The sequence below is a fragment of the Macrobrachium rosenbergii genome, chromosome 41 (assembly GCF_040412425.1).
Source record: "Macrobrachium rosenbergii isolate ZJJX-2024 chromosome 41, ASM4041242v1, whole genome shotgun sequence".
Classification (NCBI taxonomy): Eukaryota; Metazoa; Arthropoda; class Malacostraca; order Decapoda; family Palaemonidae; genus Macrobrachium; species Macrobrachium rosenbergii.
In genome coordinates, this window is record NC_089781.1 from 88,293,260 (window position 1) to 88,315,388 (window position 22,129).

At 39.7% G+C, this 22,129-nt stretch overlaps 1 protein-coding gene and 1 non-coding gene across 3 annotated transcripts in view; both read left to right on the forward strand.

Moving 5' to 3' along the window:
- LOC136826969 (synaptonemal complex protein 2-like) overlaps window positions 1-22,129 on the forward strand; it is a 70,971-nt gene that overhangs the window by 4,393 nt on the left and 44,449 nt on the right. For both annotated transcript variants that reach the window (XM_067084580.1, XM_067084579.1), the window contains exons 3-4: window positions 13,477-13,672; window positions 19,210-19,403. In XM_067084580.1, coding sequence (XP_066940681.1) covers window positions 19,240-19,403 — 164 coding nt within the window. In that variant the 5' untranslated portion in view covers window positions 13,477-13,672; window positions 19,210-19,239. The remainder of the gene's footprint in view (window positions 1-13,476; window positions 13,673-19,209; window positions 19,404-22,129) is intronic.
- LOC136827274 (5S ribosomal RNA) lies at window positions 2,698-2,816 on the forward strand. Its single transcript, XR_010849799.1, has one exon. It is a non-coding gene; the product is annotated as a 5S ribosomal RNA (ribosomal RNA).

A 22,129-nucleotide genomic window follows, 5' to 3' on the forward strand; every position in this document is an offset into this window, starting at 1 on the left:
CTGAAAGTGTAGTATTTTACTGTCATATACTTTATTAATTTCTTTTATACTGTAGTACCTTCAGTTATGTTTGTTCAAGTATTGGCATTTTCGACTTTTAAGGTTTTTTTGTGAGAATGTAAAGGAAGTAAATTAATTTACATGGTTAAACATTTTGTTGTTCTGCAACAAATGTTAAAGGCCCAGAGAAATACAGAAATCTGTTTAAGGGGAGCGTTTGAAAAAATCTTTTGTTCATGCAACTTACCTGTCAGATATATATATAGCTGTATTCTCGAAGTCCGACAGAATTCCAAAACTCGTGGCACACGCAGTGGGGCCAGGTGGTTAATACCCATTTCGCCGCTGGGAGGCGGTATCAGGAACCATTCCCATTTTCTATTCAGATTTTCTCTGTCCCCGGTACTGTCAACAACTGTTTTCAGTACCTCCGTCTTTGGATTTCAGTAAACTCGTTATTTTCCACTTAAGTATTCTATTTGACTTTTGGTTTTTGTCTTTGGATTGTGGATTGGCATACGCTTTTGTGGAATTTGCTTTTGATTGCTCTTTGGATGATGTCTGGATCTAGTTATGCTAGCTTCCAGAGTATGTTGTGTGAATGAGTTTAAGGTGAGGCTACCTGAAAGTTTCGGTAGATCCTCACTTTATATGCATGAGGTGTAGGGGCAGGTTTGCTTGATAAATGATCGCTTACTTTGCCTCCCACCCTGCTAATTTATTAGTTCAGGATTTCATTCTCGCACTAATAGTGCTCCTTTTGCATCTGGAAGATGGCTAACAAAATATCTATTGCGAAGGTGCATAGATTGAGCGAGTCAGCGATAATAAAGAAGAAACAATAGTAACGCTGGGTCAGTCAAAGTGCACGTCGTGAAAACGGACTCGTAAAAGGCGGACGCTGAAGAGGATATGTCCAATAAAGTTTTCGTAACTATGTTGTTACAACAAAATCAAACACTTATGGAGTTATTAAAGGAAATGTAAGGTTTGTTTTTGGAGATAGTCTCAGAGCAGCGGACTAGAGTGACTCCCACGTAGGCAATGGCTGCCTCCTAGTAAAAAGTAAACAAATGCTTTTCGCGAGTTCAAAGTAGCACGGTAAACGTTAAAGATGCCATAATTTACTCAGGTCGGTATCAAACATTAGTTTTAGTCAGGGTGAGAGATATCCTACCATAATTTTAGTTAAAACGACGAGAATAGGTTTTATCTCGCCGAGATTGATTTAAATCTACCCGCCTAACGAAATGAGCCAAATTCTAGTACTCGTAGGCTAAGCGGGAGTTGAGACTTCCCAAGTTCTAGGTAGCCTATTTCACAATATATTGACTGGGGGCCTTTCTGTCAAGCATGCTTTCTCCCAGTCGTGCTCACCTTCGCTGGATCGCCATCGTGACGCTCTGCTGCAGCGTGACGCTCCGCAAGCAGCTATCCTGGACGCTTCTGTAGCTGCTCGTCAGGACGCTCCTCTCGCTGCCGTGCAGGACGCTTCGGCTGGACCGCCATCGTGACGCTCCGCAAGCAGCTATCCTGGACGCTTCTGTAGCTGCTCGTCAGACGCCCTCGCTGCCGTGCAGGACGCCGGCTGGACCGCCATCGTGACGCTCCGCAAGCAGCTATCCTGGGCGCTTCTGTAGCTGCTCGTCAGACGCTCCTCGCGCTGCCGTGCAGGGACGCTCGGCTGGACCACCAGCGTGACGCTCCGCAGCAGCTATCCTGGACTCTTCTGTAGCTGCTCGTCAGGACGCTTTTTCGCTGCCGTGCAGGGACGCCAGCTGGACCGCCATCGTGACGCTCCGCAAGCAGCTATCCTGGACGCTTCTGTAGCTGCTCGTCAGGACGCTCCTCTCGCTGCCGTGCAGGACGCCGGATGGACTCGGGAGGACGCCTCTTTGGTTGCTCGGCAGTGAAGCTTCAGAGCAATCAAAGTCTGCGGGAAGCGTAGATCCCATCTGCGTGTTGGACCGCAAGGCCTTCGTTTTCTCCCATTGAAGAGGAGAAGTCTCTTGTGAGTCGGAGCCTGCAGTCCTTGAGCAGCCTCCCCCTTCCTCGTCTCACGGACTACCAGGTGTTAGCCGGCCTTTCTTAAGGACTTGTTTGGCGACAAGTTTCAAACCCTCGGCCACTCTCTCTCCTCCTGCCTTCTCCCAGTTTGCTTCGTCCCAGACGAGGAGAGCAGGGGGGTTTGTCAAGATGACTTCGTCTCTGGCGACGAAGAAGGCCTTCAAGAAGGTTAACACCTGGATGGAGGAAGGAAGACCCAAGGCAAGACTTCTTTTGCCCTGCCTCCGTCCAAGCTGAGCGGCAAGGCAGGTATGTGGTAAGAGACCGGGAGGACGTCGGCTCAAGAGTTCCTTCGTTGTCCCAGGGAGACTCTGCCAGCTTGGTCGACGCCGCCTAGAAGGTCCCCCTCCTGTCGGCTGCCAAAGTGTCCTGGACTATGTCGGAGACGGATCACCATTTGAAAGGACTGTTTCGAACCATGGAGGTCTTCTTTTTCCTGGACTGGTGTTTGGGGGCTCTAGACGTCAGGATTAGGAGTCCCGACTCGATCTGCCTGGGGAGCTGTCCAGCGTGTTGAACTGCATGGACAAGGCAGTCAGGGATGGCTCAGAGGAACTGGCTTCCCTCTTTGTATGGGCCTCTTGAAGAAGAGGGCCTTGTACTGTAACTTTACAGCCTATGGCCCTACCAGCCAACGGCCATACCACGTTGAAAGCACCGCTTCTCGTGCGATCAGCGAAGTTAAGCAACGTTGGGTCTGGTCAGTACTTGGATGGGTGACCGCCTAGGAACACCAGATGCCTTTGGCGTCATACTTTTGCAAAGTCAGTTTCTCCGTCGCAGAGGGCTTTGCTGTTCTCCCGTTTTCGAGCCATCTCTTCCCCCAGTCCTTGTTCAAGGATCTTTCCTCCAGCTTGAAGGAGGCCACTCAAGACCTCTTGGCCCACTCGTCAAGACGCCCGGCAGTCCTTTGATGTCGTTGTCGGGTCAGACCTCCAGGAAGTAGAAGCCCTTTCGTGGAGGAGCTTCTTCCTCGAGATCTTCTCCCGAGGTAGAGGTCTTTTCAGAGGCGGAGCCCCGCCTAAACCTTGGGGCAGGAAGTGATTTGCAGCGCCTCCAGACACCTGTAGGAGCCAGGCTTCTTTTCGTTTGCGAGAGCCTGGAGAGCAAGAGGGGCAGACACCTGGTCCCTTGAAGTTATCGCCAGAGAGGATACAAGATCCTTTCTCGACTCACCACTTCTGTGCACGTCGCCCAGGGATCTGTCGTCCTCATTCCATCAAGAGAAGCAACAGATCCTTTTCGAGCTATTAGAGCAAATGCTCGAGCCAGAGCTGTGGAGCAAGTCCTGGAGCTGGACTCCCCAGGATTCTACAACCGACTGTTCCTAGTTCCGAAGCAGTCGGGAGGATTGAGACCAGTCCTTGATGTCAGTAGACTGAACCGCTTCATGGTGAAGGAGAAGTTCACGATGGAGACGTCCCAGTCTGTTTTAGGAGCATTAAGACCAGGAGATTCGATGGTCGCTCTGGACTTACAGGACGCTTACTTTCACGTTCCCATACATCCCCAGTCGAGGAAGTATTTGAGGTTTGTACTAGGGGGACGAGTGTTTCAATGCAGAGCTCTTTGCTTCGGGCTAAGCACAGCTCCCATGATCTTCACGATTATCATGAGAAATGTGGCGAGATGGCTTCACTTGGCGGGTATTCGTATCTCGCTTTACCTGGCCGATTGGCTCATCCGAGCCTCTTCACAGTCAAGGTGTCTGGAGGACCTGAATGCGAATTTAGAGTTGACAAAGTCCCTAGGACTTCTAGTGAACGAAGAAAAGTCCCATCTGATCCCGACGCAGTCCATCGTCTATCTGGGGATTCAGATGGATTCAGTGGCTTTTCAAGCTTTTCCATCCCAGGAACGTCAGTAGCAATGCTTAGAAAAAGTCTCATCCTTCCTAGGGAAGGAAATATGCTCGGTGAGGGAATGGACGAGTTTGCTGGGGACCATTTCCTCTCTGGAGAAGTTTGTTTCCCTGGGAAGACTTCATCTCAGGCTGCTCCAGTTTTTCCTGGCGGAAAACTGAATAGACAAGGAGAATCTAGAGGAGACCCTGAAGATCTCTCCCGTTTTCAAGATTCACCTGAGGTAGTGGCTCGACCCCTCGAGGTTGGCAGAAGGGGTTTCTCTATGCCTTCAGAGCCCCGACCTGGTGTTGTTTTCCCTACGCTCCCAGGGAGGGATGGGGAGCAACACTAGGAGGGGAGAAAGTGTCAGGCACCTGGAGAGGGTAACAGGTGTCCTGGCACATCAATCTCAAGGAATTAGGGGCGATCCTGCTGGCCCTTCAATCCTTCGAGGAGCCAAGTGTCAGGCCGAGTGCAAGTCAGTGTTTACAAGTAAATTCAGACAACTCCACAGCCCTGGCTTACCTCAAGAAACAGGGAGGAACTCGTTCCCGGTCCCTGTTCGCCCTGGCGAAGGAGATCCTGCTTTGGGCCCATGCGCTGGGGATCGATCCTTGCGAGGTTCGTTGCAGGAGGGGAGAATATCCGCGGACCTTCTCGGTCGACAGCGGCAGCTTCTACCGACCGAGTGGACCCTTCACGAGGAAGTATGTCAGGAGCTGTGGAGGTTATGGGGACGTCCCTTGGTAGATCTGCTCAGGCAGCCCCATTTCGAAAGGTACCTCAAAACTTCCCGCTCTGAGTCTAACTGCATTCAGACTATCAGCCGACAACAAGGATCTTCACGATCTCTTGAGATCCTTTGAGACTGTCAAGGTACCTCATTCCAGGACGCCTCCCTGGAACCTGGATGTCGTCCTAAATTTTTTATGTCAAATACCTTGAGCCTCTTTCTTGGCGTCTCAAGTATGTGACAAGGAAGGTTTTTTTCCTAACTGCTCTGGCTACGCGCGAGAGAGTTAGTGAACTTCAGGCTATCAATAATCATGTAGGTTTTAGAGGCCATAATGCAGTATGTTCTCTAAGCCGTATGTTCTTGCTAAAACGAGAACCCGTCTACCCCTTGGCCCAGGACCTTCGAGATTAAGGGTATGACGGAAATTCTCGGACATGAACCAGAAAGAGTCATGTGTCCTGTCAGGGCTCTCAAATTTTATTTGCAGAAGACTCAGGAAAGTCGAGGTCCTTCGGACAGTCTGTGGTGCTCTGTCAAGAGGCCGGATTTGCCTCTTTCTAAGAATGCACTGGCGTTCTTTTTTAGAAGCACCATTTTAGACGCACTTTCCGACGTTCAAGACAGTGACTTGAGTCTTTTGAAGTTAAGGCTCACGAAGTTAGAGCCATTGCAACCTCGGTGGCTTTCCAGAAGAACATGTCCCTTTGCGATCTTCTGGGTACCACCTTCTCAAAGCAATTCGGTGTTCGCTTCACATTACTTGCGGGACGTGAAGACGACATACGAAGACTGCTATTCGCTAGGACCATACGTTTCCGCACTCCAGATCGGCCCCATAACACTTCTAGGCCTGGACCTCTGTCGGACTCCCAGGACCAGGGAGAGGACAAGTCAAAAGCCACAGGAGGGTTACGGGGGCTTCCCACCGATCTGGCGTCCCTTCGGCAGGACCTGTTGTCGCTTCTGCAGACACAGTGTTGCGGGCAGGGAGCGATACTCATCCTATCCTTTAGAGGTTAGGAAGTATATTTTAATCTTGATTTTGTTTTTTTTACGTCAGATCGGTCCCATAACGCTTTCTAGGCCTGGACCTCTGTCGGACTCCCAGGACCAGGGAGAGGGCATGTCGAAAGCTGCAAGAGGGTTGTCACGGAGGCTTCCCCGATCTGGCGTCCCTTTCGGCAGGACCTGTTGACGCTCTAGGTCAGGTGGTTGGTCGTTGCTCCCTTTGCCCTCACAGTATGGCCTTATGATCTAGTCCCATTGTGGTCACGCCCCGTGGACAGATCATCTAGAACTCACCAGCTATATAGGTCACTACCTTGCTGGAGACTCTAGTAAAAGCAGAAGCAGGCTTGGATGACAGTAACCACGAAGTCAGCTATGCTAACATAGGCCTGGACCTCTGTCGGACTCCCAGGACCAGGGAGAGGGCATGTCGAAAGCTAAAGTTGGTTACGGGACTTCCCACCGATCTGGCGTCCCTTTGGCAGTTGATGCTCTCGGTCAGGTGGTTGGTCGTTGCTCCTTTTGCTCTCACAGTATGGTCTTATGATCTAGTCCCATTGTGGTCATGCCCCGTGGACAGATCATCTAGAACTCACCAGCTATATAGGTCACTACCTTGCTGGAGACTGTAGTAAAGCAGAAGCAGGCTTGGTGACTGTAATCACGAAGTCAGCTATGCTAACAAGTAAGGAACCAAGGCGTCAATCGCCTACATATATTTGTTTCCTAAATCCTATTCTGTCTCTTCCCACCTCCAATGGTGGGATTCAGCTATATATATATCTGACAGGTAAGTTGCATGAACAAAATGATATTTTAATGATAAAATAAAGTTTGTTCATACTACCTGGCAGATATATATAATCATAGTGCCCACCCTCCTCCCCTCAGGAGACAGTGGCACTAGAAAATCTGAATAGAAAATGGGAATGGTTCCTGATACCGCCTCCCAGCGGCGGGAATGGGTATTAACCAACTGGCCCCACTGCGTGTGCCGCGAGTTTTTGGAATTCTGTCGGACTTCGGAGAATACAGCTATATATATATCTGCCAGGTAAGTATGAACAAACTTTATTTTATCATTAAAATATCATTTTTTATTAATAACTTTTTTTTTTCATGAATCAGCCTGAAATTTTGGGCATTGGTTAGTTTGTGTATAGCGAAAAGGTCAGTAATCATATTTTCCTTCTCACCCGCCCCCCATTCGCTGGTAGCCCCCTGATTCTTTAAAAAAACTCAGCCATAACTATTGCAACCTAAGAGCTGAAATTTACGTGGTAGACAGGTATTATAGATTATTTTTTTTTTTTTTCAATTTTTTTACAAATATTTTTTGATTTTTGAAAAATCGTGGATTGATTTTGTAGAAAAATACATCTCAAAAATATTTTTGGGACAAAATAAAAAAAATACTATAGTTTTGTAGACTATTTAGTTTACATTTGCTTTTTGTTTCATGAGATAGGTGAATTTGTTACATCTGAGTTTCCATTTGAAGGTCGATAACTTTAGTTTTGAGATATTGACCTCCAGAGTTTTATGATGAAATTTTTTGCTTGTCTGTCCATATATTTGCTTGTTGTCTCACACTTTGAGGTTTTTATGACAAATTTGATATGTCATATCATATTGGTGTTATCTGTGATTGTTATTTTATGTGTATATTGTATTATATTTTATATATTTAGGCTCCTGGTCCCCTCTTTCCTCTCTCTTGGATGCCTCCTCTTCATGACAAAGGTTTCTTCCTTTCTCTTATGGAACATAGATGTTGTTTAAATTTTCTTTGGTCTTGGCATGGTTTCTTCTGAACAAGGAAGCATTGCAAAGCCAAGAGAAATACAAAAATTGACTTGCAAAGTAATACAATGCGCTGAATGAAAAGTGTGTCAAAAACACGGGCAAGGTTGGGCAAATGACGTCTTGCTTCGTCGAGAGCTGAGCTGCCACTGATTGCCCAAGTGGGTACTTCACCCACAGAGCCTCTACGCACTTGCATAGGATATAGTTGCCATATACCGCATTTAGATATTCTTCTTTGATAGCTAAATTGAAATTACTACCGATATACTGAAGTTATCATTACATTATACGAAAAGTGTAATGTTCTCAGTGATAGTAGGGTTACGGTTTCGGCTTATAACTCCAAAACTATTGCAAATTTTATAATAAAATTTTCTGAGAATATAGTCAAGAGGTGTAAGAGTCCATATATGAAATATCTGGAAAAATTTGGATTCTTCTATTTTTTTGTCAAATGCTCCTCTTAAAAAAATGTCAAATCATAAAAACAAATGTTAAAATATGCAAAATAGTATACAAAAAGTAATGTATTGTATAAAATCATTTAAAAGCTTAAAAAATCTCTAAAATATTGTCTTGTACATGACGTGGCTTTACAGCATAATGTTTGTGATTTCACCATTCAGACATAAAAGTACAATAAAACAGTAGCAAAGTGCCAAATCAGTTTAAAAAAAATAAAACATATAAAATAATATACAGGCAGTCCCCGGTTAACGGCAGGCTCGTTAACAGTGATTCGGTTTTATGGCACTTGTCTAGCGACGAAAATCGGCAATTTAAACTTTGGTTAAAATCGCTTTTTTCCGCTTATTGGCTGCTGATAATTGGGTATTGGAAGCTGATACAAGTATTGCATGATAACTGAAAATCGGCGTTTTTGGCATTGCTTGAGTAGAATAACCCCAAAAATCGCTGAAAATTCAACTGAAATGCCGATCTTCAGTTAGCAGCGATTTTTTTTAATAAACCGTCAGAAATGGAACTTTAATAAAACCAGGGACTGCCTGTACCTCTGATGTGTTACGGGCACAGAATAATAAAACCATTTAAAAGCTTAAATTTTGACAAATAGTGTCGTAGACAAAACGATGTATTGTGAATTGTAATAGCTCCAGTGTCTGGCTGTGCACTAGTGCTGTTCTTGGCATTAAGTTCAAATGCTTGTACAGGTAAATGCAAAGATTTACGATGATTCGACCACGATAATTCAAGCTGAAAATACGATGGGGTTAGCAACTAATATCGATTTTGACAATATTTTGAAAATACGTAATTTTAAATTTTTCAAAGTGACTAATTGTCAGGCAAAACTAGGGCAGGCAAAACCACGTTTAAACGTTGGCCTGAGAGGCTGGAATAGGTACATTAATTCAATGAGCTAACCTCACTTGCTCGTTGTGGCGGAAGTTAAAATAGGTCAGTGTTCGTTTGCAATTTTGTGCGTTTGTAAATACAGGTAGTCATTTAGTAACCTTTGATAATTTCTCTTACGATAATTCTTGAGTGTACGATGGAGTTACTGACATGAATGTTAATTAGGGACCTCTATAAAATATTGAAGAAAATATTTTTAAATTTCAGTAAACATAAGCAACTGTGTTCCTTACAATTGTAGAATCAGGCAGCAAGAAAGACCAACTTACAATAGACCAACATCTTTTCTCCATCTCTTTTTCCATAAAGATTGTTAAAAAAGTGAGAGAATTTTAAAAGCATTGTCAGTAACCTTTACTCTTAGAAAATTGCCATAAAAGAGAAGCCATAAACAAACTGAACTACAGAGACTCTGTTGTTTTGCTAATAACCAAATCGGATAACAACTATTTTGCTTGTATTTCAACCAGGTGCGGTTAAACAATTATCGTAGTTATATTAAAAATTACGTTAAGTTTTTTGATATGTTTTTACACTACCCTTATCATAGCATTTTGGAGAAAAGAAAAAAAAGGAAATATACTGCAGTTGCAGTTTAAAATTAACATGAAAGTTGTAGCTGACGCTGAGAAAAGAATGTTTCAAGCTGCTTGACTATAAATTATTATACAATTTTCAACATGGATGAAAAGCATAATAAAATTGGAAAGTATTTTAATCAAAACTACTGGACATGAAAGAACACATATTACTGCTGTTTTCAATAGATAAAAGATACATGTAAAAGTCGATGGTTGATGATGAAATCAAGAGAAAATTAGATCGGAATCTTGATTTTTTGTTTACACAAAACTAGCCCCAGTACGTGATTAAGTGTTTGGGATTATACAAAACCAATGCGGGCAGCAGCCGCCAACGTCATCTACTGTTTAAAAAAATGGCTAAAATAATTTCACAACGAAGACATATTTAAGTTATATTTCGACATAAAAACACATTGGTATAACGAAAAATTTACATGTCCCTTATAAATAAAGTTTTTAGAGATAAATTTATGCTATTTTTGAAGCAAGAAATGCCATCTGTTTGGTTAAATGCCACTGTAAAAAGACAAGTTGTGATCGATTCCAAACCAAAACATTTGATCGCTATGATTTCTTTATTTTATAATGCAAAAGCAATATAAGAATATTTACGATTGGATTACAATGTAGTAAACATAACATTTTAAAAGATCCATGGGAAAGATGCACATTCGTTATTTTGATGTTTGTATAAAAATTTGCGGTGTTATGTGAAAATAGAATACAGTACTGTAATAATGTAGGCTAGGCTAGATTATATTTGATATACGAAAGTGCAGGCTAGGCCTTGTTTGTTATTCAATTTCTCTTAATACTGGCTTATCTGTCAGTCTGCATTGAACCTGCAGAATTAGCTGACACTAATAATTACTAACCATATATGTATAAATATAGTGAAAGTGTAGGCTTATGGCTACCATATATGTATAGATGGTACTGAACCCTAGTGTAGGCTAGGCCATATTGAGTTGAAAACGATTTTTTCAACAAACGATGGGTTTTTGGAAAGAAACCCCATCGAAAAGGGGAATACCTGTACTGATATATGTGGTATTTGCTATGTCTTTTTAATATTACTACTGCCATGACTTCATTGGAAAGTTTCATTGGAAAACAAGGTAGCTATGATAAAATGCTATGAAAATGATGAAAAGATTGCTGCCATAACTTTTTTCTTGTCTTGAGCTAAATGATGGTATCGTCAGTCGTTCTAATTGAGAGTTTAACCTTCATCAAGGATGATGCTCTACTGATGAAGTGCACATTTATCAATAAGAAAAGAGCAAGATCTATGAAGAAATAGAACAGCATCTTTCTCTGTGGATTGAACAGTAGATTCATCATTTTCTATTCCTGTAAAGCAGTTGTTGATTAAAGAGAAAGTGTTGTTTTTGTGTGCAGACTTCAAGAAGTTTCCCAATGAGAAATACAGAATTCAAGGGAACATCAGGATGTTTTATGCAGTTCAAACAGTGACACAAACTTTGCAACATCAGGATCCAAAGTGGAAGTGCATCAGCCGAGGAACTAGCAGTGTCGTAATTCCCTGCTATATTTAAAAGATTATCAAGCAGCAGCATATCTTCCAGACATTACAGTAAATGTGGATGAGACCAGTCATTACTGGAAGGAAATGCCAGATCATTCATTTATATCCAAGGAGAAGGCTATGCCAGGTTTCAAGGTAGCAAAAATCTCTTTGACCCCTTTGGTGGGTTGCAATTGTGTGGGTGACTTGAAGGATAGTTGGATAAGCATATTTATGAAACCATTAGTTCATGTGAATGCTGTGGTCTCCAGAAGGCTTCCGTCCACTTTTTGTAATTCCACTTGCTATACTCTTCCTCTACCTCATCATCTTTCTCCAAACTTTAGGAGAAGCAGGAAGAGAGCTGACAAGTCTCCTGCATATTAAAAGTCTTGCTGTACCTCTCTTGGGCATTGCTCCTTCTTGAAGAGGGGCAGTGGACATGATTCTTGCTCTAGGGCATCACTCTTCCTTGGAGAGGAGCAGTGGACATAATTTCCTCTCAGTCTATTGGTGCCTTGTGAATAGAGTGGACAACTCGTTCACCTTCCCAGAATTCTTGTCCTGGGCTGGCCATGTTCACAGTACTGTGGAGGTATGATAGGAGTGTTTGTTTCCCGCAGATTTTTTACTGTCAGTGTTATTTGGAACTGGTTCTTATTGTGCACAGGCTTGCCTGTGAGACACTATATTTGTGCTCAGCATCAACTTGTCCAGACTATCTGTTGTGGTTCTCCAGTATTCTCATGAGAGGTTGCCGATTTTCATTACTAATCATGGTCGTAAAGGATAGGTCACTGGTCAACATGTTATTGGTAGTTCAACCTGGGTTCAAGAATAGTTTAGCAAGTCCATTACTGCTTTTAGTCTAGTAGGCATGCAGGTCATCCTTCAAGGGTGAAGGCTTTCTAGTCATGGGAAGAGCTCTTGGAGTCAAGTACTTTGCCCTATCCTTTGCATTCATGAGGAATATATGTGTTCCACAGGCTCTTAGGACCATTGCTCTCAAGTCCTTGGACACCTTCTCCATAGGAGCTGTGATGGCTGCTTAATACACATTGCTACCCATGCTTCTTTGGACCAGAAGTCATCATGAGTAAGATACAAATATTGACAAAAGGCTAGTGACAGATGGCATTTCTTTCTCTGTTCTTCATCTCTTTTGAGAAGCAGAAGTTAGCCAAGCACAAGCTGGAATGGACAAAGATGCAAGTGAGTTACATGAAAGAGTATCTAGATCATGGTTATCTTGTGTCTGATTGTGATAATTTTGTTTATTGTGTTTGGGTATTGTTCTCCTTTATGTAATTGTGATGATGTTGCCACCTTCTAACCTGTGCATCCCACATATAGCTGGGAGGAACAAAATTACCCTGAAGATTTCACAGTGTAGGTTCCCTTGAGAACATGTCTCTGGCAGAGGTTCCTGCTAGCAACATCATGAGATTACCAGGCTGTATAGAAAGTTATAGAAGTTATTTTTGCTTTTGCTCATATACTTGTCTTGGAAAAGTATGTGTTCAGGTGTTTGGGACACATCCACTCAGCTCCATTAGGTGATCCTCTCTCTTAAGAAGTAAGTCTCTCATATGTAAGATGAATGATTCTACTCCTGTTTGAACAGGGAGCACATATTTTGAAGTGATTTGGTAAGCCCTGGATATACAAACTCAGTCTTTTATCATACTCTTATGCTAATCAGCTCCACATAATCCATGTTACCGAAGTAAAAGTAAGAGATTGTTGACAGGTAAGCAGCTATTTCCCTGCTTCTCACCTAAATTCCATTGTTACCCCACTTCAGTGAATCAATCTAGCTCACATTGGGAATACTCATATAAAAACTTTCGGTGTATATCTGGTAAAAATTTAAATTACTTACAAGACTGGCTATTGTTGTTTTGAAGGTGGGTTGGTGCTTTCTTTGACATTATTGGTAGGCTCATGGGTCATAAATTTCTGCCTTTTTGTTATATTAATAGAGGTCTCCTACTTTGTCAATTTTTGCTGTTCACTAAATTTGATTACTTTTCTTTTTCTTATTGTTAATGTACTGTATAATCATGTTGAATGATCTTGTGTACATATTTTTTGTAGGACTGTTCTCTGGTTTTTGAAAGAAATTTAATATAATTCCTGTGAGTCTGCCCTCTTTTCACCCCCTTGCTGAAGTTGTCGGTACAAGAAAGGATATTGTGCACCAGATAGCTTTATTCTGTCCCCTTATGCATACATTTAACCCCATGTAGAATATGTGGGTCACTTTTACCAGATACATATGTTGTATTTATTTGCATTTACAGGAATTAACATTTAAATTTTTATCTGGGTCTTATCCCTGAATCTGCATACACAAGGAATGACAAATGTTTTTAGTAATCCCTAATTTACTAAGAGATGATATTTCCTAATTTGTTTTTACCTCACTGTAATTAGTGATCTTATTGGCATGCAGTGACCTGTGTAGAATTGATTTGTATACATCATTGTAAATTTATGAACCCCTTTTTTACAATATCTTTTCAGGTTATAAAGTTGAATCACATTAGCTCAGCAGTCAAAATATTAGATTTAGTGACGCACTGTGTTGCTGGTAGTGATAATGAAGATGTCAATGGAATGTTGAAGATTTACCAAGTCTTTAGTAAGTTTTCTACAAGTGATTTAATCTATCAATGATTGTTGCAACAAATTCTCCAGGATCACCTTCATAAATGATTTTGTTGATGCAGTGAGTTATTTTAGTTTGTTCATATTAACTGCTTCATTCATACAAATTCCTTTATTATTACTTTGTCTCAAATATCCCCAAACTTGCAGTCTTTTGTTCTCAAATAACAAAAAAACACATTCATGACACTTTACCACCTGGACCTTCGGGTATCCATCCACCAACCTCCTTATACTGCATTTAGTGTGCCTGCCAAGCTGTTAGCAGCTTTTCAGTGCTGCTTAGTTTTTCGTTTACAGTAAGCTGATTAGTTTTTCATTTTCTAATCATTGTTTTTGTTTAAATGCTAATCGTGAATGTGTTTCAGGCTTTTTCAGTGCTTTCTGTTTTGATGGTAAAAATTGTAAAAGTATTGACACATGAATATTTGCATGATATGAGGTTTTGTAGTCTCCTAGTAACTTAGTAATTGCTACTGTCCATTGTAATCTATTGTTCTTAAAGGGAGACACAACTATGATTTCTCATTAATTTAAAAAATTTGCATTTTGTTTTCCTTTTTTGAGGTGGTAGATTATGTCCAAAGGTCTTACATGGTCATGTTTTAAAAACTTTAAAATACCCATTTCAGTCTAAGTAATATCATCAGTGATGAGACAACAAGTTGAATTTGAAAGAATTTATTTTTGTAGAAATGTTAAGTTTATATTAGGAAAGATTTGTAGATAATTACAACTATTTGCCTTCCATTTTTGCTGTTCTAGTCCACTAATTATGAGGAGAATTTCTGTTATGTAATATCTTGTTTTTGTACCACTGGACAATTCTCAGGTATTATAGTGCAAACCATTTCAATTCGATAATTCGACTTACGATAATTGGGCTTTTACGATGGGATTAGTAATTAATCGAATATTGCGACAATATTTTTGAAAATACTTATTTTTAAGTTTTGCGGGTGACTGGCACAGGCAACAACGTACATAATCAGGCAGCGACACGGTGTATGATACGTTGGCCCAAGAGGCTGGAATAGGTGCATTAATTCAATGAGCTGACCTCACATTTGCCCTATTTGTGTCTGAAGTTAAAATAGGTCAGTGTTTGTTTGCAATGTTTGTGCATTTGTAAATACAGGTAGTGCCTTGTGGCGATAATTCGTCTTACGATAATTTGAGTTTACGATGGAGTTAGCAATTAATACCGGTACGACAATATTTAGAAAATATTTTAAATTTCGAGCGGGCACAAGCAACAGCGCACTTACAAACCTGGAATCAGCAAGAAAGACCAACTTACAATAGACCAACTTTTTCTCCATCTCTTTATTCCATTTTCTAGTTAAAAAAGTAAGAGAATAATAAAAGCATTGTTAGTAACCTTATACTCTTGCGAAAATGAGTACAGCCATAAACAACCGAACGAGACTCTGTTGTTTTGCTAATAACCAAATCGGATAACAACTGTTTTGCTTGTATTTCAACCATCGTGACGGTTAAACAATTATCGTAGTTATATTAAAAATTACGTTAAGTACTGATATGTTTTTATTATACCCTTATCCGCTTTGGAGAAAAGATTGGCAAGGAAATATACTGCTGCAGTAAATTTTAGCTGCAAGTTGTAGTTGAAGCTGAGAAAAGAATGTTCAAGCTGCTAATGACTATAAATTATCATGCATTGGCAACATGGATGAAACTCGACCGCAAATAAAATTGGAAAGTATTTTAATCAAAACTACTGGACATGAAAGAACACATATTACTGCTGTTTTCACTCCGATAAAAGATACATACGAAAAGCTCGTGGTATGATGATGAAATCAAGAGAAAATAGCGAACGGAATCTTGATTTTTTTGTTTAAACAAAACAAGGCCAAAGCCAGCCAACGTCATCTACTAACGAAAAAAATGGCTAAAATAATTTCACAACGAGACATATTTAAGTTATATTTCGACTTAAAAACACTTCGTATAATGAAAAATAACGTCCCATATAAAAAATACACATTTACGCTAACTTGAAGCAAGAAATGCGTTCTGAACTGAGTTAAATGCATCAAAATAAAGACCGCGTGATCGATTCCCAAACAAAACATTTGATCGCTATGATTGTAATTTATAATGCAAAAGCAGTATAAGAATATTTACGATTGGATACAGTGTAGTAAAGCATAACATTTTAAAAGATCCATGGAAAAGATGCACATTCGTTATTTTGATGTTTGTATAATGAGGTGTTATAAGTGAAAATAGAATACAGTATAATGTAGGCTAGGCTACCGTATATGATATACGAAAGTGCAGGCCAGGCCTTGTTTGTTATTCAATTTCTCTTAATACTGACTTTATGTCAATCTGCATTGAACCTGCAGAATTAGCTGACACTAATAATTACTATACCATATATGTATAAAGTATAGTGTGTAGTGTAGGCTAGGCTACCATATATATATAGATGGTACTGATTACCCTAGTGTAGGCTAGAAGTTACGATTTTTTCAACAAACGATGGGTTTTGGAACCTAACCCCATCGTAAGTAGGGGAATACCTGTATGTGTGTTTAGTATCAACTTTTATTATGGTGCAGTCACTTTCTGTAGTAATTAGAAAAAAAATATATAAATACCATATTTGTTGGCATATGACCAACTTTTATGAGGCAAAATTCAGGAATAATTGTTACTGAACATCTTGTTTCAGTGACAAGTCCCAGTCTCAGACACAGACAAACTGATGTGATTGCGTGTAAACCAAGTTAGACTCTACAGATATGAGTCATATAACAAAATACATTACTTTTAATTGAGAATGGTCTGTTTCTGTTACGGTTATATAGTATAATAGAAAACATGGCCTGTATTTCTCAGAAAGACAGTGTGTTAATAGTAACAGGAAAAATAAATTTAAATCATTATTTGTCACTGAATAAGTTTTATCTTTCTCAACTTTTGGAGCAACAAAAGCATTCTTTGACACCTCGAAAGATAAAAAAATTCTTTAGTTCTTTGAAAGTAACATCAAACTACAAAGTAAGGAAAGTTCCGTTGAGTCAGTGCCATTAATAAGGGAAAATGGAGACAGTAAATCCGATGTCCCCATTTATCATCCCAGCCTGCATGGAAGTTAGGTTGTGCTCTATGCTCACGGACCAAGATGAAGGCCACAGAGCTCACTGCTTTGACTTCTGAAGGGAACATTGAAGATGGTAAGGGTTAGTCTATGTAACCCCCCCCCCCCAAGAGTCCTAAGAGTGCTTTAGGCTTCATACAATTATTTTCCACCCAAGATTTGCTTTGGTTTCCGATGGAGGAGACAAATGAATATGCTTAATTTTGCTGAGGTCATATGCTACAGATTAATGCAAGCTAGTGGCAAGGGTGTGATGTTACGGACATGGCACATTGTATGAGGTTTACATATTGTTATGGGTGTTATAAAAATGCAACAAGAACAAATGTTGGACCAAGAACAAATTTTCTTCTTTATCGAGCATTTCTCATATAATCAGGCATGCTATCTTTCTATGGGAGGCTATCAGTCAAGTATAAAATCTCAAAAAGCCCAACAAATATGGCATCAAAGTGTATCGTTGTGTGAGGCAGACTCGGGTTACTTGCTTAGTTTTAAAGGTTATTGCAAGGAAAGCCTCAGCCTAGGAGAGCTGTTAATCAGCTCAGTGGTCTGGTTAAACTAAGGTATACTTAACTTTGTGAGATTGTATCCGAGTTCATGCAGCGATATCTGTATGGGCATCACATGTTCATGGATAACTATTACAACTGAGTAAACTTAACAGAGGAACTATGTGAACATGGTGTATATAGCAGTGTCACTTTATACAGTTGTTCACAAATGCCAAACTTTGCAGTTGGAGTTAGAGTATAATTTTACAATTCTCTGATTGTGCTTTGTTATAGAGTAGCATGCAATTTATGTTACTTCAGCACTATGCAGAAATAAGTAGTTGATCTCTATTTTGCTGTTTTTTGTGAATTTTGACCGAATGAACGTATGGTTTGTACAGCTGATTTTATCATGTGCTGTTAAACCCTAGTATGTTTGATTTATTGCCTGCTTTTGCCAAACACCTGGCATAAATAGCTGTGGATTTTACATTATAGGGAAAGCAATTTATCATTCTTTTGCATGGTTCAAACATAAGCAAGTAATATTTATTATAATTTTTGTGTTATTTAGAAAAAAAAAGACATTTCTTTGCACTGCAGAGTTCCACTCATTCCATGGATTTTTTGTTTTTGTCACTGACTTTTGTCATACTTTGTTGTGAACAGATAATAATAAATTGTATGTACTGTAAATGCAAAGGCAATGTATTCTAATCTGGCATAGTATAAAAATAAGTAATATAGCTTCCTGCTTGTGGTGAATTTGTTATAGTGAAAGTGACTGGTAAATATTTTGCTTTGGCCTAACTCTTACTGCAAAATTTATGGTTTGCTTGTGTTTCTGCTTTTTTTGGCACATGGTATAGTACAACTATTCAGCTTTGAAATGACACCAGACCCATTTTCATAACAAGCTTGGTAACTTGAAGCAGTCAAAGACAAATATTAATAAGCATGTGTGCTGGTGCCTTTAGAGTTATTTCTGGGACAGACACATCTTGTGAGAGGCTGAATCTGTGTAGGGTTAATTTTGACATGTTGGTTTGGCACTGTTTTATACATCATTTAATTTTATTGTCATTTCTTTGTTTCTAAGTTTATTTTTCATTTGTTTTCTAAGTATACAGGGAGTCCCCGGTTTACTATGGGGGTTCCGTTTGACCCTGGTAGTTGTGACGCCAGATAACCCACAATTAATCAATCAATCAATCAGTCTTACTCCGTGTTGTAAGCTGAAAATCATCGTAAACCGAAAAATTGTTGAAAATCATAAAAAATCCTAAGAAAACCTTACTTTTGATGATCTAGATTTATTGAAAACGATGTAAATTGCATTTTAAATGAATTTTTCATTAAAAAAAACTCCAAATTTTGATTATTCTGCCGTTTTGGAGCCATACAGGCAGTCCCCAGTTATCGGCAACCTTGGTTACTGGCTATCCGGTTTTACGGCGCTTGTCTAGCGACGACGATAACCAGATTTTCGTCGCTGATAACCGGTTATCGGCGCTGATAACCGGTTATCGGCGCTGATAACCGGTTATCGGCGCTGATCACCGGTTATCGGCGCCACTAACCGGTTATCGGCGCCGCTAACCGGGGATCAGTGCTATTATTGCCAATTTTCGGTTAGCGGCAATTTTCGGTTGTCGTCATGCTGTCGGGAACAGAACCCCGCCGATAACCGGGGACTGCCTGTATTTCTTCCATCGGATCGGCATACGACACGTTGTAACCCTGGAACATGCATCTAAACTGGGAAATAATTTCTAATGAATATATCTGAAAAGCATTGTAACCTCAGAACGTCGTAAGCTGGACCCGTCGTAAACCGGGGACTGCCTGTATTTTTCATTCATAGAATTCAGTGTCATTTATTAAGTACATACATATATGCTTCATTAATAGAATTCAAAGTATGACCTGCTTGTGGTATATAACTGCATTTTGTTTTCACAGGGCTTTATTGGAAATCACGGTGAAGTTCTGATGCAGAACATTGAGGACATTGGAACAGAACTCCTTAGTTCTGTAGTGGATTCCTCTTTACCGCTTTTGTTAAGGTTTTTACGCTTGAAAGAACTAAATGAATTTCTTAAACTTCCTTCTCTACCTCAAAGATTCCACTTTAGATCTACAGTCAAGCATTATTTGTAAGTGATCCCTATCATAAGTTTTGTTGTTGGCTGTTATAAGATGACAGGCAATGTTTATTATAGGCACTGATAGTTGGTTACTAAATTAAAAAAACAGGTACCTTTTGTAGCACTCAGAAGTTTATCTTTAGTAGATATATTGTACTTGCATTTGTATGGAGAAATCAGATCCCATGGTTTATCTCTACTTAACCCATAAAAATTGCTGTCCTTTTTATGTCATATAGTAAGCATCTGGAGGTTTTAGTACCATAGATGCTATTGACAAAGGGACAGACTGATAAGTATATGCTAGTCCACATGTATGATAAACTACATTTAGGCTACCACAAATGAAAGCTAGTTTTTGTATTAGTGAAGAGGGGTTATGTCAGGAGTAAAATTATCAAATTGGTGAGAAAAATGAGTTGACGAGGGAGAGTGGTGCTTATTTGAGATATTTAAAGATAATTACTGAATTATTCACAGTGCATTTTACATTTCTGTTAGAAATGATAATTTTAAAGAAAATAAATGCAAAGAGAGTACAAGTTATCTTTTCCTGTTCCAATTGAATTTCTTGTAAGGGGAGAGAATTACTTTTTCTTCTTTCTACTAAGAAAAAAGTTTAGAGGAACAAATGAAGGAGAAAGCTCACAATAGGTACCCTTCCATCTCACCCCGTTCTGCAAAAGATAAAGCATCAGTAATTTATCATAAAAATAATAAATTTTAATACATTTTCATGAGCTGCTGATATTAGCAATAAAATTTTGTAACATTCTAATTTGATATGTTTGAATGATTTTTCAAAGTAATTTTGTTTATGCAGTAACATGAAAACAGCAAAAGTACCTTGATTTGCTTACCAAAATTTATATTTAGTTTTCTATATCCTGTAGAAATTCTTCATCTCTTCTCCAGTCTCCAGCTGTTTGTTATGAGGTGGAGGAAGGTCTTGGTCTCTGCTTCAGGATGCTTTGAGATGGATATTTATCCAGTTATTACATTTTAAAAGTTATTAGATAAAATTTAATTATTATTATTTGTCGCCGTTGTTGTGATTTGGGTGGGACACACATTAGGTTAGAGTAAGTGTATTGCTTCTCCATTAACTTACATAGACAACTCATTAAAATGGTTCACAGTTATGAGCATTAATTAGGTCTAAGCCTTATTCAACTGTGGTAAGAAAAATTGCATTGTATTATGTTTCAGGAAATAGATGCTGTTTCTTAAGGTGATTTTAGCATAATAAATATGTCATTTACTGTACTATATAGTGATGCTAGATGTTGAGTCATTTGCTAAAAATAAACCTGTCTTTCCCAAAGGTTAGTTCAAACACGTTGTGCAGTGTGCAATCCCCATACATACCCATATCTTCATAAGCCTTTCATTCTTCCTATATATCTTGGTAAGTAATACCATTGTGAAGGTTTCAAGACTGAACAATACCAACACCATTCCATCCTTCCCCCTCTTGTACTGTTGTGTAGAGATTTGTAACTATCACCTAGTTCCTTTGGTTTGTTACCCTTCCAACAAGTTTTCTGCACACACAACACATACGCACATGCATGCCTTCTCTGTTACGGTCATCACATTCAATCAGATCTCAAGGGTTGGGCTTGCTTCTTTAGTCACACCTGCTCTTCATTCAGTAGCATTTGCATGGCCACAGAGTTGGCGCACCTTATTTGTGTATCACTTTTAGACAAGGTCTTAACATTTCTAACACTCAATGAACTTCTTATTGTGTAACTTGTTTTGGTGGATGATTTATGGATACATTCCCTTTCTGACTCCAACCCTCCCTATACAGCAGTGCAAAGCTACACTTAACAAACTTTGGGTTGAGTCCACTCCTGTGGCAGATTTCTCTTGCACACACTTATATTTTTAAGTATACAGTATACTGTAAAATATAGTTCCACAAGGCTTCACAGACCAAGTTCTTCAAGACCACCTGAGTCCCTCCTATCCCCAAATCCCCTTCTGTCATTATTTTCCTGACATACATACAAACAAAAAACGTTAATGGCAGATGAATAATATCAAATGGGAGAAGAATATAGTAACATGAAGTTAAAGTCAACAATCAATATCATCATCTTCTTCTTCTTCTTCTTCTTCTTCTTCTTCTTCTTCTTCTTCTTCTTCTTCTTCTTTTTTCTCCTCCTCGAACAAGAGGCTCATTTACTGCATCTTCTTCTTCTTCTTCTTCTTCTTCTTCTTCTTCTTGAACGAGAGGCTCATTTACTGCATCTTCTTCTTCTCCTTCTTCTTCTTTTTCTTCTTCTTCTTCTTCTTCTTCTTCTTCTTCTTCTTCTTCTTCTTCTTCTTCAACGAGAGGCTCATTTACTGCATATTTACTGCTGTTCAAGGGTTTTGTCTGAAAGTGATAAATCCCTGGCAGAAGCAGTCATCCACACCAAAGAACAATATTCTGGTAAAGAAAGCACAAATTAGCTAAAACAGGTTGCGTTGAGTTTATTGCTGTTATAAACATATGAGGCCTTACGAACAATACCTAACTTTCGTGCGGCATTTACTGAAACAATACCTAACTTTCCGTGCGCATTTACTGAAACTTTCATTAGATGTTTCTCAAAAGTAAGATGTGAGTCAAAAGTTACACATAGAATAGTTAAAGCTTCAGACTCATTCAGCAAAGTCCCATCAACCTGAAGGGGAGGATGGGGTGGATCTGCTAATCAGTAAAGTTTTCATTTTGTTGGAGT